The 18267-nt window shown below is 36.6% G+C and overlaps 1 protein-coding gene across 1 annotated transcript; it reads right to left on the bottom strand.

Annotated features, from left to right (window-relative positions):
• Positions 1-709: 709 nt before the first annotated feature.
• On the bottom strand, positions 710-15756 carry CDH19 (cadherin 19, type 2; the record flags this gene model as incomplete). Its single annotated transcript, XM_010083757.1, has 6 exons — positions 15556-15756; positions 9810-10104; positions 3872-3991; positions 3070-3234; positions 2156-2340; positions 710-963 (listed from the first exon to the last, which is right to left on the bottom strand). Coding segments are annotated over exons 1-6 (1220 nt in total), but the record flags the coding sequence as incomplete, so codon positions are not given.
• Positions 15757-18267: the final 2511 nt, after the last annotated feature.

Below are 18267 nucleotides of genomic sequence, written 5' to 3'. Positions count from 1 at the left end.
TTATTTATTTGAAAACTGGGGTCCGCAATGCAACACAGCTGGTTTTCTATATTATAACTAACTCCTGTCAATTATGATAGAAATTGTTTCAAAGTTGAATTCATGTGCATAGAACTTAGTCCAACAGGCATAACTTTTCATTAGAAGTGACATGCTCTATTTGAAAGAAACTTAATGACGTAATATATGTGTCTCTGTTTTGGGGACTATGCAGACATATTCACTTTGTGACAAGTTCCATCAAAATATTTCAAACTAAGAAGTCATTGATACGCACTGTGTTTAAATGTTTTGCTGGAGATGCTGCAGTCATCTAATTAAACCACAAAACAACCCATTTTTTGAAAAAAAAAAATTGTGTTGTGTTGTGTTTTGTTTTCCCTTTGTTGTTTTCTTTTTTTTTTTGTTTTCTTTTTTTTTTTTTTTTTTTTTTTTTTTTTACTATTAAACTGTCTTTATTTCATCTAATGAATTTTCACACTTTTACCCTTCCAATACATTCCCGCATCCCACTGTCTGGGTGAGTGAGCGAGAGGCTGTGTGGTCATTAATGTCTACTGGGTTTACACCATGACAACTAGAATAACCTAGGCTATCAAATGAAAGCATGATTTACTATAATCATGAGCCAAGGTAAGGAATGGAAATAGCCTTTGGAAATCCCAACTACGTTCAGATTTTAGGCCTGTTCACATGCTAGGTTAGGTACCTGACTGGGCAGTCATCATCATCTGGATCTGTAGCAGTTACAGCGCCCACTAATGAGCCACTCACGGCTGCTTCAGAAATCTCCATCACATAGTTCTCCAAAGTGAAAACTGGAGGTTCATCAGCATCTTCCACATTGATTTTGACAATGGTTTTGTCTTCAAATGGTCCTTCTTTTTCAAAATTGTCATCAATGTACCTGTTTACAACTTTTGCTTGAACACTGTATCTCCTCTTGCTCTCATAATCCACTCTCTGTTAAGAAAGAAAGTGAGATGTGGAATATATCTTTCTCCACATTTGAATTAAGTACAATTCAATAAGTGGTGTGAGATTAAAGACAAAATAGTGCTACCCATTTTTTGGGAATGTTTCAAAAAGTAGCTACTTCTATGATTTCTTCTTTAATGTTAAAAAAACTTTAAAATTAAACTGTGCTATGCCATTTTTTGCTTTCACATGTAGACTGTCTTTAATGTTACATTTAAACAACACTGTAAAAGAAGTCTTCTGATTGAATGTCAACCCTAAGAAAAACAACTTCTATTAGTACTTGTATTTCTAACATAGATGTAACGTTCGTGAACACTATCCTTTACTCTTACATGAACAATGTGAATCAGTTAATCTGTATGGGTTAATCTGAGTATGTTAAAATTTATTCTCTAAAGGAAATAAGGCAATAATGAGTTCTTAATAAACACATAGTTATATTGCTATTTTAGATAGACATAATCTTCTGTAATTAAAAAAGGTAATACTAAAAAAATACCTTCCTGAACTATAATAAATCCAAACAGAAAAAATAAACAAACAAATTTATAGCATTCAGTTCTTCAGGCTTCAGGGTTTCACTGGACTATCAAACTCTGTTGTCATTTCAGATGATGACCCAGATGACCCAGAAATCTTCCTATGTGATTCCAAAATAAATCATGCAGTATTAAAGACTCTTAAATAATTTAATTCATAAACTGGTATCTTTTTGACTGTATTTAGTGCCTTTTTTAAAGTTACATCATAAAAAAAACTCCATTGTCTATCTAATACTGTAACACCTTCTGGCTTCAGTTAAGTTTAAAAACAGGTGTTGGAAGTGAGGAAATATTGTGTACAATTTATTGATAAAGATTTTACAGATGATGCACAGAAGAGATAGAACATTTTCTCACAATGGGATACACTATGTTGCACAGTGAGGAATAACATCAAGATACTTTGACTGCCACTATTGTGTTCAGAAGTAATAAGAATGAGTCAAAAATAGTAAACAGAAAGAAAAGCATGTTTCTTTTTATCCCCCTAACATCTCAATCAAATCACAAAGCCTACAGAAAGAAAAAAAAAGAGTAGAATCCAAAGCAACAGGCCTTTTTTAATCATCCAGATTGCTTGAGGAGATCCTTTCCAGTATTTAGAGATTTTTTAGAACTTTCTGAGATCTCACCTTTTTTAATAAGATAATTCCTTCTTGAGTCTCATTGTTAGTAATGATGTCAAAAACATCTGAGCTATCACCTTCAATGAAATAATTCATGGCTGCATTCTTCCCTATGTCACCATCTTCTGCGAAGACTTTGCCTACAGTAGTGCCCACAGGAGCCTCTTCAGAGACACTCATATGGTAGAGTCCTAAAGAAACAAATACTGGCACAGTTTAGTGATCTGCCATGGTTAATAGCTGTTGTAGCTATGATGGCTGAGGCTCTCAGAAGGCTGGGAAAAGCCACCAGCTTTTATCAGAGCAATGGATCTAATCCAGCAACGGACAGATCTTGGGGGCAGGGGATGACAACCTTTCCACTTGTGAGTCCTCCTCTCTCAGCATCAAATAAAGAGCTGAGGAGAACCAACAGGATGAAAAAAAAGCAGCGGAGGGCAGCACTTCCCCACTGCATTTCATTAGTTCTTCCTGACAGCACAGCTAGCAGCTCCCATGCCTGCTAGAAACTCCCTGGACAAAGAAGGTCACATCATTTGGCAAAAGTTTACAGTATCTGTCAGCAAAGAATGAAAAGAGGAAAAAATGAAAGAAGGTGAGTGAAAAATGGTACTAAATATCCTGTTGCCCAGATTTTAGGCTTAGGTAGGGCAAACTATATAGAAAGAGCTTTATTAAGTCATTTGTCTCCACAGCCTAGTAATAAAAACAGCAGGCCTGAGGTCTTTTGTAAAGATAGATTGTCTTTTCCCCTTTGTTTTCATGTGGGATTTCTTAAATTTTATTTTTATTTAAATCTGTGTACTGGAGTTAAAGCACAGACCTGTTCTGAAAAGACCTACTAGTGAACTTGGTAGAACTACAGTAGATCTAAATTTTCTCAAGAAAGACTTCAAGTACTGTAACTAGCCTATACTCACGCTGTTGAAATTTAGGTGGATTGTCATTGATGTCAGAAAGGTTGATGGTAACAGTGGCTGTTGCTGAAAATGCCCCTGGTTGCCCAACCATATCCTTGGCTTGGATGACGACCAAATACTGATCTTTTGTTTCTCTATCCATTTGGGAAGCCATTCTGATGACCCCTAAAAGGGAAAAGTATAATATAATAACATATAGTCGTCCCATTTTTTCCCAACATTTGACCATATAATATGGGTATAAAGTGCGTCATTGGATACAGTTATGAATTTACCTTCTAGACCATGCACAGCACAAGTATCTTAATACTGTGAATTAGTACTCGTGGCAACATCTACATTGTATGACAGATCCATTCTGCATACTTAGAGTTCTGGGGAGCAGAACACAACATATATCTCCTCTACCACATGTAACCTTCTTTCTTTACTAGAAATCAGGATTTTGGGGGGATGCCACATGTCTGTGGTTTCTCCAATGTAGAGATAGGAATGTCACATAATTAGTCATAAAGCTGTTAACCCACAAGTGTTCCTGGGTCCATTTGTTGGATGGGGTAATTAAAATCCAACTCTTTTCTTTAGCAAGATAATTTGCTAAATAAATTGTTGATTCTCTAGAGAGAAAGAATTTCAGATTCCTATGGGAAAGAATTTTTTTTTTTTTTAAAGAGGAAGTATGCAAAGATGTACAAGTGTAGGGCCCTATCGGTTGATCTTTGTGTTGAAATGAAGAAAGACATTTTTGCTTGCTTTCTGTTAGTTCACAAATGTTTTGAAGCTACAAGATCATTTGTAGTACCTGTCTTTGGCTCCACAGAGAAATAAGGCTGTCCCTGAATGAGACTGTAAAGCAGACGGGCACTATTCCCATAAGAAGGGTCATCACCATCTGTAGCTGTTACCTGTGTAACCGAAGTACCTCAAGGAAAAAATAAAATAGGTTATGTTTATTTTCTTCTTGTATAAATTATCTTGCCATTACAAAACATAAACTCCTTAAAAACCTTTTAACATACCAGTTATATTAGCACACAGTCCTGAAAATTTACAGGAACAAATGGCACCTTCTAAAATTTATCATGAGAAAGAAAAGTATTTCCTCAGCAACTGTTCTTGTTGAGTTCAAATTTTCAATTAAAATAAAAGTAAAACATGTATGACTTTTCAGCACTATATTTATGTTGCTTAAAATGCTATGTATCTTATGTCCTTTTCCCTAATTTCTGCTATGTGAATGGAGTGCAGCAAATTGTTTTGCCTCTCCTTGTATGTTCTTCAAAGTATTTTATGGAAGCTTCCCATGGGAATAAGAAAACAGAACCACTTTATCACTAGTAGGCCCACTGGTGATAAAGAAATTAATTGTTAGCAAGCAAAGCAGACAAGAAGTATAACAAGGCTCTGGTAACATTTTTTATCCTTGCGTCTTTAATGAGCCTGTCCCAGTGCAAGAGTCACAGCAGAATTCCCAGTGCACAAGGCACAGGAGAATCAGTCTGCAGAGCTTGATTTAATGTCTGTCTGGAAGCTGGTTATATCCTAGGTACAAGATGGACAGCAATCTCATGGCACCATCAGTGATGATTTGTCCTTTAAAACAAAATATTCACAGTAGCATAATTTTGTAAACTGGTCATTATTTTTGTCTTTTTTCCTCACCTAGGTTCTGCATAAGAATACAAATATCTCTTCTCATGAGGAACAGCAGGAAATCAAGCTACTTTCTAAAAATTTCTGGCATACGTTCACATGGTTGCACCTGTTTACCAATGTAGCTGTATAGTCATGCTGGAGGAGAAAAGAAGAAGAAATGGTGGAGTGCAAGGAGTTAAACCAGAAACACCTTTCTTATGCCAAACTCAAAGTTGATACTTATCCCCAATTAAAAAAAAAAAAAAATTCTGCATTTTCCAGCAGTTCAATATTTTTATTTTTAAACAGAAATTAAGAAGGATTTTCATATAAGGATATGCTAAATGAAATATTTTTATTTTTAAAAAATATTTTTTGCATTTTCTTTCAAATTTTTCAGCAGCACTCCAAGTGATTCTATAATGCATGTTGTCTTCTCTCAGAGTGGAGGTACACTGAAATGTTATTAAATGTCACCAACTTTTGGAGTTACATGTCCTTCAAAACATAGTTACAATACCAAACTTCCAAGATTTAGTTATGTATTGGGTGTGTGTATAGAGGTGTACTTCTGGAGAAGTTTAAAGAAGAAATGATAGGTTAATATTTAATCAGGGCACATCTATGCTTCAGAAATAATGGTATTCTTTATAAGACTGAAGGGTAAATAAAATTCTCAGACACACAGTCTATGCTTCAGAAATAATGGTATTCTTTAATAAGACTGAAGGGTAAATAAAATTCTTAGACACACAACTGTTAACTTTGTATCAGCTGTGGCCTATGGAAACTGCTCTAATACAGGAAATTCATCTAGCTATTATGAGGAAAGTTAACTCTGTCCCAGCCAAAAGCAGGGCGAGCTCAAATATGTATTTTATGTACACAGTAATGTCTTAAGCTGGATAGTAAAAATGCTTACACATTTATTTTTTTTTGCTTTTTATTAACTTTATTTAAGGCAAACTACATTTTGATGATAGCTGTGTAAGTCTCTAATACAGGAAATTCATCTAGCTATTATGAGGAAAGTTAACTCTGTCCCAGCCAAAAGCAGGGCGAGCTCAAATATGTATTTTATGTACACAGTAATGTCTTAAGCTGGATAGTAAAAATGCTTACACATTTATTTTTTTTTGCTTTTTATTAACTTTATTTAAGGCAAACTACATTTTGATGATAGCTGTGTAAGTTTTTTTTTTTTTTTTTTTTTTTTTCTTTTTATTAACTTTATTTAAGGAAAACTACATTTTGCTGATAGCTGTATAAGGTTTTTTTTTCTATTCCTGCAGTCTTGATTTACCCTTCTTGGGCAAAGCATAGTAGTGCCACACATTGCAGCCCATTAGGTAAACTATAGGGTCCTCATATGGCAAATAGTTATTCATTTTTCTAACTAGAGCTTGAAATCTATAAAAACATTAAGTATTGATACATTATTGCATCCGACTTTACCATTCCATTAGATATACTGCATTTGTACAAGTTTAACAGCTATATGGAAGACACAATGTAAAATGGTAGCAAATGCCTGAAGGAAAACCACAGTCGTGTTCTCAGATGAGAGTCCATTTGCTGACACTCTTTTTATTTACTGTGAGGCTTGCATATATAATCTGAATAAAATTTAGTATTGAAGATAAAAGAGAGCTAAGAAACAATTAAACTATATTCTAGTTTGTTGGCACATTAGTATATTTATTGATACTTGTACTGAAATTTAAGCAAAATTATCTGTGCCTATTTTCTGTTTTTCTGTGTTTCTCTGAAGTGGCTGACTGTGAATTATTCTCTCCTTGCTCTCTTAGTTCCAGACAAAATTTTTCCCTAATAGTGAACTGCTTTACGAAGTATTGACCATGCTTTCGAAGCATGTTTTCTACAAGGAAACTAGTAGGAGATCCCAGGTCTAGCATTAGTGAGCTGAACTGCTGCTAGAGAGCTCTGAAACAGAGTAAAGGCCAAGTCTCTTTACTTCACTGAATGATTTCTGGTCTACAGCCGTTACTACACAAGGGGATATTCTTTTTACTGGGAGAAAAACACCAATATAATGAACTGTTATGGTATCAATGCCACAAATCTTGGTTGGTCACTGCTTCTGTCTACTGGGAGGTTAGAAATTTCCTTGTAAGGATTAAGGCTTTAGGATGCACACTGAGAAAGGTTTCACGTCAGAAGTGCAGTCCCGACCCTTTGAGAAGCAGGATATATGAACCCAGGGAAGTCCTCATGATGTGGCCCTGCTGTTTCATTGAAGCTGACCACTGTTAAGACATATACTATTATATACCAATGCACTCACATTCCATATGCCAGACATACACATTAGTATGTCAGGAGTGTAGTAGCATATATATGCAAGAAGTAGGTGAAAGAATGACCTCTGAAATAGCTATGGTATTAATGCTAGAGAGGTCAAAAGTAGAAGGAGCAATGCAGAAAATATTTCAAAATCCATAGGACTGACTCAGATTCACATATCATACACTGGATGGTTGTAAAAGTATGAGTTTACTGTTTCATGTAGTCTGTGTCTGACAGAGGAGGCACACAGGGTTCTTGTTTTGTTTTTCACCCATTCTGACAAATGGGAGGTGGTGTTACTTCTGATTTTTAAATTTTTTTCTTCATTTCATGTATTTCTACATTTTAATGGAATCTTTTTCTATAATCTTACAGGAATATCACAAAATAATTTTTTTTTTTTGCAGTTTAATTAATCTTATGCTTAAGTGATACAGTATTTTAGGAATTTAAATATATAATAGATGACACAAGAGATGGGATAAAGGGTTATGAGCTTTTCATTTTTAGAGTACCAGTTTATAGCTAACTCAAGTCAATATAGATTGAAATGTCTCATCTATCAACTGTTTATTGATAGTTTCAAGTGAGAAAGAGGTATAAGGGAAAAGATAATTACTGTTGTTTTCGGTCATAAGTACTGTCCTAACTAACTTTTCTCTTTTTCTTCCATAAAGCCACCATTAAGACAGGAGCTCATTAAGACAAGGAGATAAAATAGAAGGAATCCATAAGTTGATTCTTGATATAGTTCTGTGAATGGTTACACATCTGTGTAAGTATAAATAAAGCCATACTAAATTATGAGCTATTTTAAAACCATTTTTATAAATCTAATTAAAAACATTTTAACACGGGGGGGGAAGGGGGAAGGAAAAGAAAAAAGGATATTTTCAAAGTCCTAAATCTGTGTAAACCTAGATAAAAATGCCCAGATAATTCTGCACAATGAACTATGCCCATTATTACGGTAAGCACACACACAAAAAAGAAAATCTAAGGTCCTTGACAAGGCAACTCATTATGTTAGAAAAAGTTATTTGACCAAGAGCTCAGATGCAGAAGTATCAAGACAAATAAGTCTGTCTGCATGGAGAGAATGTGGCAGTGAAGAAATAATCAAACACCCAGAAGTTATTTTCCTCATAGAAGATGGTATAAGAAGTGTGCCTAGGAAATAAATTGATTAAATGGATGTCTTTTGTAGCTATTGCTGGTAGTGATGGTGAGCTACTGCTTCCTGGCAGAAATTAGGATACCAACCCCACTTTTGGTTAAATCCCAGGCACGAATATCTTTTCTTGCAACTGCTATCCAGGCTGGCAGAAGATTTTTACAGGTCCCTGTGAAAGATTCACTGAATTTGCCTTAAAAGTTGAACATATTCAATATTACATTGAACAGGTAATTCTGAATGAAACACATTTTTTATTACCTCTTATGATCGCTGATGCTATTACATTAATGACCCCACTAACTCACACAGTTTTAAGAAGCACAATATTTTAATTTATTTTCAATATTATTTGCACTAGAAAAAACTAAGAGAGGGGTACAAATTTAAAAGATTACTGTGATTCTTTCTGTAAGATTTAAAGAGTCCAGTATTCCTTTTATTTTTAAGATAGTTATTTGGAGGTAGTATCAATAACATGCTTGTTTATGTCAGCTGCGTTCACACTTTGGGTTTTTTTAAGAATTTAAGTTTATGTGTATACGCATTACACATGCATATGTGCATGTACACATATAGGTATATATACACCTATACTTGTTGTATTAAGTTTCCAGATATAAGACAGACCCTAGTACAGGTCTGTTTGTCTGGAGGTGGGAAAGAAGATGTGCAGGGATTAAGATTTTCCTCTTGACAGGAAAATTACTGTTCATATATTTAGGAAATAGAAAGGCACTCCTTCACTGCACACCATCTAATCCAAACAAGAGAAGCTGACTGATGGGAAAGAGGCTTGACAGTGTAAACAGGAAGGCATCATACGTGATGTGAGGGTGGTCATCACATCAGCCCCACATCAGCCTCATGCCATTCCTGTTCTGAACTCGCTACTTATAGGAAGGAAACTATCCCTGTCTTTAGGGAGGAAATTGTGAGTGCCTGTGATGTGAATGTCTTTCTTTTCCAGTTACAGTACAATATGATTTAATTATTAAGCAGAATTAGAGTACACTGAAGGATACTGTTGAGTACTTTTCAGTTCAATCAAGATTATATTTATGTCCTTAAAAGAGTCAACTGAGGTCAGAGGACTTTAAAGCTTATGTACATGCTATTTTTCTTTCAGACTGGTAGAAGCTTGAAGAGTTGACAGGTTGCAACAATAATCATATACTGAAAATTTTTCTAGAGACTAGGGTGGTATACTGATTGAAAAAGTAGTGAAATCTGTCAGACCCAAATCTCCTTTGCAGTATCAACTCTCTATAGTACTCTACCTATTTGGAATGGTAATCTCGTATTTTTAAACTAGTACCAATTTCAAGGCTGAATCACTGATGGGAAAGACAACTCTCTGTAGTCAATCCAAGCATGTATCCAGATTCTGTAAAAGGACTTGGATACATGTAGGTACCTAAATATTTAAAGGCAAAGATGTTAAGTAGAGATATGCACAACCTTCAGTTTAAGCATACACCTTTGCAAATTTCCAAGCTTGTAAAATGTTTTGCTTCCTTCTCAATGAATGGCAGTCTATAAAATATGATATTAAGATTTTATATCAACATAGCTATCTAGAAAATATCAGGAAATAAAGAGTTTGGTTCACAGCATGTCGTACCTTCAGGTGACATCTCTGGAACAGTGGCCACATAAGGTCCATCCAAGAACTGTGGTTCATGATCATTGACATCTCGAACTTTGATAATAAATTCTGATTCAGGTTCAACAGGAAGCTGAGTGCTCCTGTCAATTGCTTGTGCTCTTAGAGTGTAGAAGGGCTTCTCTTCCCGATCCAGTTTTTGTGTCACGTAAATTTTGCCATTATTTTCATCAATTATAAAAATGCTTCCAGCACCCTCCCCAGTCAAAACGTATCTTAGGTTGCCATCCTGCTTGTCTAAATCTGATTTGATCTGCAAGTACAAAACAGAAAAATAAACTACATTTTGGGAGGAATAAAGATTTGGAAAATTCATTTTAGGCTTTGCTTGTTTTCATTCTGAAATGAACCGTCACTAGTGAGTTTTGGATACTAATATTTATGTGAGAGACTGAACTGTGGGACATTTGTCTCGAAGATTGCTTAGAAACTGAACTGTGCCCACCAGTGACATTGCATGGAGAAGCCAGTCTGGTGTGGTGTGAAGACTACCACCATGTGCAGTGCACCACAAGGGAGCACGTAGCAAACGCATGTACCCTATGGGCACGCTTGAGAGGGGGTCCTGGATGTGTTGGACTTGTTGGACGTGTTGGACATGCCACTGCCATGGAAATGCTCGGCCCAATGGACTTTCTCTGGACAGGCTATAAAATCCTGCAGGAAAGCGCCCCCCGAATGGGCATGTGTTTTGGAGAGGGTGTGTTTTGTGGCATGTGCATGTGGGGAGGCAGGTGAGCTGAGGTGTGAGTGCATGTGTGTGCGCAAAGGCATGTATTCACCGTCTGAAGCCTGTGGACAGTCGGAGCGTTGTGGGAACGTGGGTGGTAACAGTTTCTTGCCTCTCTATCCAGACTTCTTGCTTAATTTCTACCTTTTATTCCCCTCTTTCCTATCGCTTTTATGTTTTATTGTTGTTAATAAAGTTGCTTCAGGTGTATGGTATCTGACCTCATTTGGTCTTAATCTTGCTCCTCGGATCGCATGGAAACCTCGCCAACTTTGGATCAGGAAAATTTCAAAGAGGATACTGTCACTTTTTCAGCCAGTCATGGCTCAGTTCTGAAGTATTGATATAACAGATGTACACATAGTAAAACTGAAAAGATATGCTTCAGCCTCTTTGAAGTGAAGGGAATGAATGATAGGTACCTACTTTAGTTCATTGCTTCATCAGCTCCCATACACTTCTGCTAAAAATGATGCAAAATTCATTAAATATTATCTTTTTTTTTTATTATGAATGACAAGTGTACTTTGTAAGCTTTATATATTTTTTTGTATTCAGCAATACTAACTGTAACTATGAGAGACAGTGGTGTTCTATTTCTGTTGATATATTAAGGAGATGAAAAGCCATTCTATGGTATCAGCCTGTATTGCTTATTCTGAAATAAATTGATAGACATTTTGCGTTTCCTTCCAGGATGATTTCCATCCTGTTGTCTTGCTAAGATGGACTTTATCATGATGATTCCTCTGAGAAAGCTCAGCCCTGGAGACCATTGTGGTCCAGCTGCATTTGTTCATTTTCCAACAAAATAGTTCTGTTAATGTTAACAATATGTAACTGTATTTTTTAACAGCAATAACTTAATTTCTTAACAAGTCAAGCGTCCACAGTTGAATGTTATGGGAATAGCAACTTCTATCGTACCATTATGTATTTATTTATTTATTTATTTGGGGTTTAGAACAAAAGATGTTAAAATGTCTAAAAGCCTAGAAAATCATGAAAAATCCAATGTAAAAAAAAAAAAAAAGTTTTATTCAACCTGCTGCTTCTACAAACTATCAGGTTTTAAATGCAAATGGTATGTCTGCCTGTTGACTTCCGTAATCTCACTGTTTTGTTTCATTTATTGACCCTCAGCTCAGTGTAAGATCTGAGGCCACAGAGTGGGAACAAAGTAGCTACCGGGTGTAAAAGGCCCATTTCCCTATTAGATCTATTCAGCATACTTTATAACAGCTTCTGAAGTTCCAAAAATAATTTTAAATTTTTATTGGAACAATGCGCATGCCTTTTGAAGATTTTCATAATGAATAACTGTCTCCGTTAATTAAATGGACAGATTATTCAGAATGTTACACTGCTCTGAGATATAAGGAACAGTTCTGAGTTCCTGCTCTGAGTTCTGTCAGAGTATTTAAGCCCCAAATTATCCAGAGTTAATTCCCCTTGTCAGTACAAGAAAGAGAATTTTTCAAGGCTAGGGAGCTTATAAACATTGAAAATATGTACAACTTAAAATCAAATGTTTTCAACACCAGTCATGTGCAAAGCATGGGGCAAGTTCACCTCTTTTTGAGTGGTCTGGTCAAACTCATTTCAACACAATTAATATCTGGCATGTAGCTAAGAGGCACCAAAGATTCTTTTTGACGCATAGATCTTGGTTTCCTTCTTATAACACAATTAATATCTGGCATGTAGCTAAGGGGCACCAAAGATTCTTTTTGATGCATAGATCTTGGTTTCCTTCTTACGAACCCAGGGCACGTGAAAGGTGATGAATATCTAGATCTTTAATCTAAGATCGGGTTCAGATTTGATCACAGAGTGCATCAAACCCTTGGAGACTGGAAACATGCCGGGGACTGGTTGTTTAGACATAATCTGTGTGAGCCACTTCACTCAGAATAATTTATCCCGAAAAGACTTTCACGGCCTTGACCATGTTAAATGAGAGGTGTCTTACAGATAACGTTTTCTGAGAAAGCATACTGAAGGTTCTCAGTTTGCTTGTTTTGTTAAATAAATATATTTCATAATTTCTTACTATTTGTTAAGTATGGTGCATAATGAGTGCTATAAGTCCGTGAGTTAAAGAAGAAATACTTTTGAACAAAAAAGAAGAAACCGGAAAAAAATGCAGTTCTAAAACATTCAGTGGGAATTTTGCCACTATAGAAGAAGAGGACCTGCTCTTAATGATTTATGTGTATTTTCACACAGTCTCATTCTTCCTCTTTCTTCCTACTTTGGTATCTTTGCTCTAACACTTAGCTGTCAGAATTCTTTAGGTTGGAAAAGACCTTTAAGATCATCAAGTCCAACCGTGAACACTGACAAGTCCACCACTAAAGCATATCCGTAAGTACCACATCTACACATCTTTTGAATACCTCCAAGGATGATCACTCAACCACTTCCCTGGGCAGCCTGTTCCAACGCTTGATAAACTTTTTGGTGAAAAAATTTTTCCTGATATCCAGTCTAAACCTCCCCTGGCACAACTTGAGGAGGTTTCCTCTTCTCCTATCACTCGTTACTTGGGAAAAGAGACTGACACTCATCTCACTACAACTTCCCTTCAGGTGGTTGTAGAGAGTGAAAAGGTTTCCCCCCTCAGCCTCCTTTTCTCCAGATCAAACATCCCCGGTTCCCTAAAATGCTCCAGACCCTTTACCAGCTTTGTTGCTCTTCTTTGGACACTCTCCAGCACCTGTCTCTCTTGTAGTGAGGGGCCCAAAACTGAACACAGTATTCGAGGTGTGGCCTCAACTGTTCCGTGTACAGGGGGACGATCTCTCTCCCCTAGTCCTGCTGGCCACACCATCTCTGATACAAGCCAGGATACTATTGGCCTTCTTGGCCACCTGAGCACACTGTCAGCTCATATTTAGCCAGGTGTCAACCAACACCCCTGGGTGCTTTTGCACCGGGCAGCTTTCCCACCACTCTTCCCCAAGCCTGTAGAGTTGCATGGGGTTGTTGTGACCCAAGTGCAGGACCCGGCACTCAGCCTTGTTGAATCGCATGGAATTGGCATCAGGTCAGTGATCCAACCTGTCCATCTCCCTCTGTAGAGCCTTCCTTCCCTCAAGTAGGTCAACACTCCTGCCAAACTTGGCGTTGTCTGCAGTGTTACTGAGGGTGCATTAAATCTCGTCATCCAGATCATTGATAAAGATATTAAAGAGAACTGGTGTCAATACTGAGCCCTGGGGAACACCACTTGTGACTGGCCGCCAGCTGGAATTAACTCCATTCACCACAAGTCCTTGGGCCCAGCCATCCAACCAGTTTTTCACCCAGCAAAGAGTATGCCCATCCAAGTCATGAGCAGACAGTTTCTCCAGGAGAATGCTGTGGGAAATGTTGTCAAAGACTTTACCAAAGTCCAGGTAAACAACATCAGTAGCCTTTCCCTTATCCTCTAAGCTGGTCATCTTGTCATAGAAGGTTAGTCAAGCTAGTCACTGAAGAATAAACAGTCATTCTGTTGTAAATGAGAATTGGGAGAAAGAATTTATGCACTTGCCCTCACATATCTGTCATTGCAGTGCTGATGGACAGATTTCTTTTTCCTAAACATGGTAAACGGAAAAGGATTCATGAGTCTATGTTAAATAATTTGAAGATTGAGCTCTGAATCTGTCTGTGAAAAGAAGTTGATAAGGAATAATGATTTGAAAATAGAGACTGTCTACCTTTGTATTTTGGTCAATGCAGTTTCCTTCAAGTTCTTATGTACTAAAAATTCATGTGTTGGTCATAGGTTATCACTTCATTTACTGAAAGCAGAGTATATTCTACTCAATAGAAAGACACATAAATATTTCTGATTAGACAACATAATGGATCGAACTGCAATAAATTAACCATAATCTTAAACAAAAATACCCCGTAGTTTGTCTGTGAGAAATAGAAGGGCAAGATTATGAAATTTTTCTAAAGCTGTATGAAAAAATATGACATTTATGAAGTGTCTTTACAGGAAACTGCTTTCCGTCTATGGGAAAACTAATAATAATTAATAAATGAGTATGTCTACACTTGTTCTTTCAGAAGTGAGACATCACACTTCCATAGTAGTTACTTTGAAGTGGCTGTGAAAAAGTAATTAATGAATTTTGATCACTTCACCCTTTGGGCCCAATTAAATTTTAGTGCTAGTTAATTAGCAGTTAAACTTATTTTGGATCATTCATCTAAAATGTGCCTTAAAGGAAGGAAAACTACATTTCAAGATTACAATTACTTCTAGTATACAAAAAATATTTAATAATAACAATAATAATAGAGAGAAGAAAGGGGCAGAGAAAGCCTCATTAAGACAATTATCTTAAATCACATTTTTTAAGGAGGATGAAAAATAATTGCTTGTTGTGCTAAACCTACGTTAATCTAATGAACCATGCAGATGCCTGTAGTTTCTCAGTGGTAAAAGGATTTAGTATTAATCTGCTTCATTAAAAATTAATGAGGGGTAAATCAGCTGCTACTTAGTGTAACAGAAAATCATGCTGAATACTGTTTGTAAACTACACTGCACTCAGTATGGCTGCTTTGATGCAGTGCCAAAAATAGCACAAGCAAATTGCCAGATGTTGATAAATGAGTCCTTAACTTTCATTAAGAAGACATAAAAGAACTTTTCAGTTTGATGCCTTCATCTGCTGTGTATAGAAGCAGTTTTAGTAATAGAGAGAATGTAGAGTTTCCTGGACAGCAGACCTAGGTAAAGGAACGTCCTTGATACTGCCACGACCTCCAGCTCTTGGAGTTCCCTGACTCTCACTCAGGCCACAGGAAAGGATAGATGTTGTGCTGCCTAATTACAGCTCCCTAGTCTCCTCTTTCTACATTTCTTGATATTTCCAGGTCACTGGAGATGCTTAGTCTTCCAAGTCAAGGTAGTAGACTGCTAATCAGCATGTTAAATCTAGTGTGTCCTGGAATCATTACTTATCATACCTGTCCAACATACACAGGCACCATTGAAGTCTGTTCCTCAGTTGCAAAAAGTGGCTCCCATATAACCCAGCTGCGTTTCACTCTTCGAACTGCTGTGAGAGACTGATCCATGTTTTGAGCGCTGAAATTCTGTGTGCTCGGAGAGCAAGGCCAAAGTTGAACCAACATCAGCATGAAAGACAGAAATGCAGAGCAGTTCATGCTGAACCCTTCTTTCAATCAATTTTCATCTGTGGAAGAGGAGAAAAAATGAAGAAAAAACTCTGTCAAAACATCACTTTGTGTTGCTTTTAGGTATTGATTCTGTGTTAATATAAGAGCTGATTCGCAGTGTTCAAACGTCCTCTCCCTAAAAGGAAAGAGCTGAAAAAAAGTCTGTTTCTGATTAAAATAGAGATTCTCTTAGAGACTCCGACATGAAAGTCAAATGTTCAACTTTCCTTTATGAATATCCTACACAGGGACTCTCTATGCAAAAAAGGAAAATCATCCTTCAATTAATTAATCTTCCAAATTAAGCTGGGTAATTGTATTGTGTAGCCTAGGAATAATTTGATTGGAATAATTGTATGTTTCTGCTTAGACAGGGTTCATTTTCAGCTGCAGTCACAGAACTGCCTGAAGGGTGAAAGTCTAGCCTTAGTGGCCCTGATGACTGACAGCTGAAACAGAGCGGTGCAGATGTTTTTTTTAACCTCTTCTTTCCCCTTTTCCCAACCCAGCAAAATGCCTGCAAAAATTCCAAAGGTGGTAGTGCACCATGAAGAAGCAGCAAAAATGCGCAGCTTTCTCCTTCCTGGTCAATAGAAATCGTCTTAACTGATTTTACCACCTCTGACATTCTTGTCTTCAATTAAACAAAGGGCAAATGCAGAGACCTTTCTGAGGAATCATAGAGATCTTTATTTCAATCTCTATTTAAACGAGGAGACAGGTGTTCAGTCTGATCCATGGCAAATGCTTCTGGCTACCCATTAGCTGTTATTTTGGCTGCTTGTTCTGACACTGCCCACCTTGTTCAACAACGTATTTCAGGCTTGGAGGGCAGTTTTTCATCCAGAGTAAATGCCAAACATACACTCATTATCAAACTCATCTGACAGACACCATGTATGCACATCAACATAGTGAGGGTACAGAATATGACCACACTGATCTACTGTTGGCCATCTTTTAACAATGCACTCAGTAGTTAGCCATCAGCAACGAACAGTTTAAAGAGCATAATTAATATTTTGGTCCATTTCAGTGTCTCCTCTTTACTAATTTATGTTAATAGCCTATGATACATGGATTCAAACATCACATCTCAGACAAACTGACAGGGAATAAACATTAGATTTTGACACATTGCACACTCTTCTGTGTATTAGATGACTTTAACTTGAAAATACAGACTGTAGGCAAATTATTGTAAAAAAGCCATAAAGCTATGTAATGGAATTAAGAATTATATATTTTTCTGTTTTTCTCTTCTCTGCTATATCAGATATACTAAATTTGCCTTTACTTTCAGGACCTTTCAAAGCATATTTGCTTCCAATGCCTTCCTACTCATTTGGCACTGAGACATTGCCTCCAGTCTCTGGCCAGCACATGTTGCCATTCTTTATAAATCCAATTGTGCCCTTGTGAAACAATCACCTTTCTGTTTCACAGACTGTAACTGACTCTCAGAAGTAGCTCTGGTAAAATATCCAAAAACTAATTTCTTATTCCCTCCTCTATTTCTAGTCTTTCCTTAAAAAAAAAATAAAAAAAAAATCTAAATTTCAATGTTACCTACTTAAAGGAAAAAAAGTGTTCACAGTGTCTAAGATGATTCTGTGTTGAGACTGCTGCCTATCACAGTGACTAGCATTGTCTCATTATTCCCTTGTACTCCTCTGTCTTTCCTTATCCATCAGTTGTCTCTTGTTTTACACTCAATCTGTAAGGTCTTTGTAAATGAAATGACCTTGTACTCTGTGTTATAATTATACAGCAGAAGGGAGGATTAGTAAAAGCACAGAGCTTTTAGGTGCTATAATAATATGCAAAAATAGATAATTTTTTAATAGAATAATCTCTCTTTGAAAAAAAAGACAAATATATTTTCAGAGATCAGCAAATGAGCTACCACTAATAATTTCCCAAGGGAACGAGAGAAATGAGGACCATTGTTCTGCTCCTGTCCTATTCTTTCAGAAGTGTGTCTCCGCTCACTCTCACTTGCATTGGATTGCAATAACAAAGACTGATACTTAGAACAGAGTAATGAGAATATCAATTGCAATCGTAATAAGCAGGCTACATCTTTTAAAGCAGTATCTTCCTTTTATACCCAATGAAAATCATGAGTTTCCTGTAGACCAGGAACAGAGTTACCTTCTCGGCACAAAGCTGCAGAGTCCTTTGTTAGGTTTGTTCTAGAACCATCACTAAGTAACATCCTGTCACCATTTGAAACTGGATATTAGTTTTAGGTGTGCTTGATTCTGAATTCCCTTTGTTTTATTAACAGTAATTAATTATGACCATGTCATTTCACTACAAAATAATACGTGTTACTGCCTGACATTGCAAGAATAACAATAGGAAGAATGAGAGGTTTAAAAAATACAGCCTCTGGGATATAATAAAGTTATATATTTTTGGTGGAAAAAAATGAAAGATTAAGGGCAGACAAAACAACAGCATTCTAAAGCATTAAAAAAACACCAAACAATAGAT

Source organism: Pterocles gutturalis, unplaced genomic scaffold (genome assembly GCF_000699245.1).
Source record: "Pterocles gutturalis isolate BGI_N339 unplaced genomic scaffold, ASM69924v1 scaffold7255, whole genome shotgun sequence".
Taxonomy (NCBI): domain Eukaryota; kingdom Metazoa; phylum Chordata; class Aves; order Pterocliformes; family Pteroclidae; genus Pterocles; species Pterocles gutturalis.
This window is presented reverse-complemented; position numbering and strand designations above follow the sequence as displayed.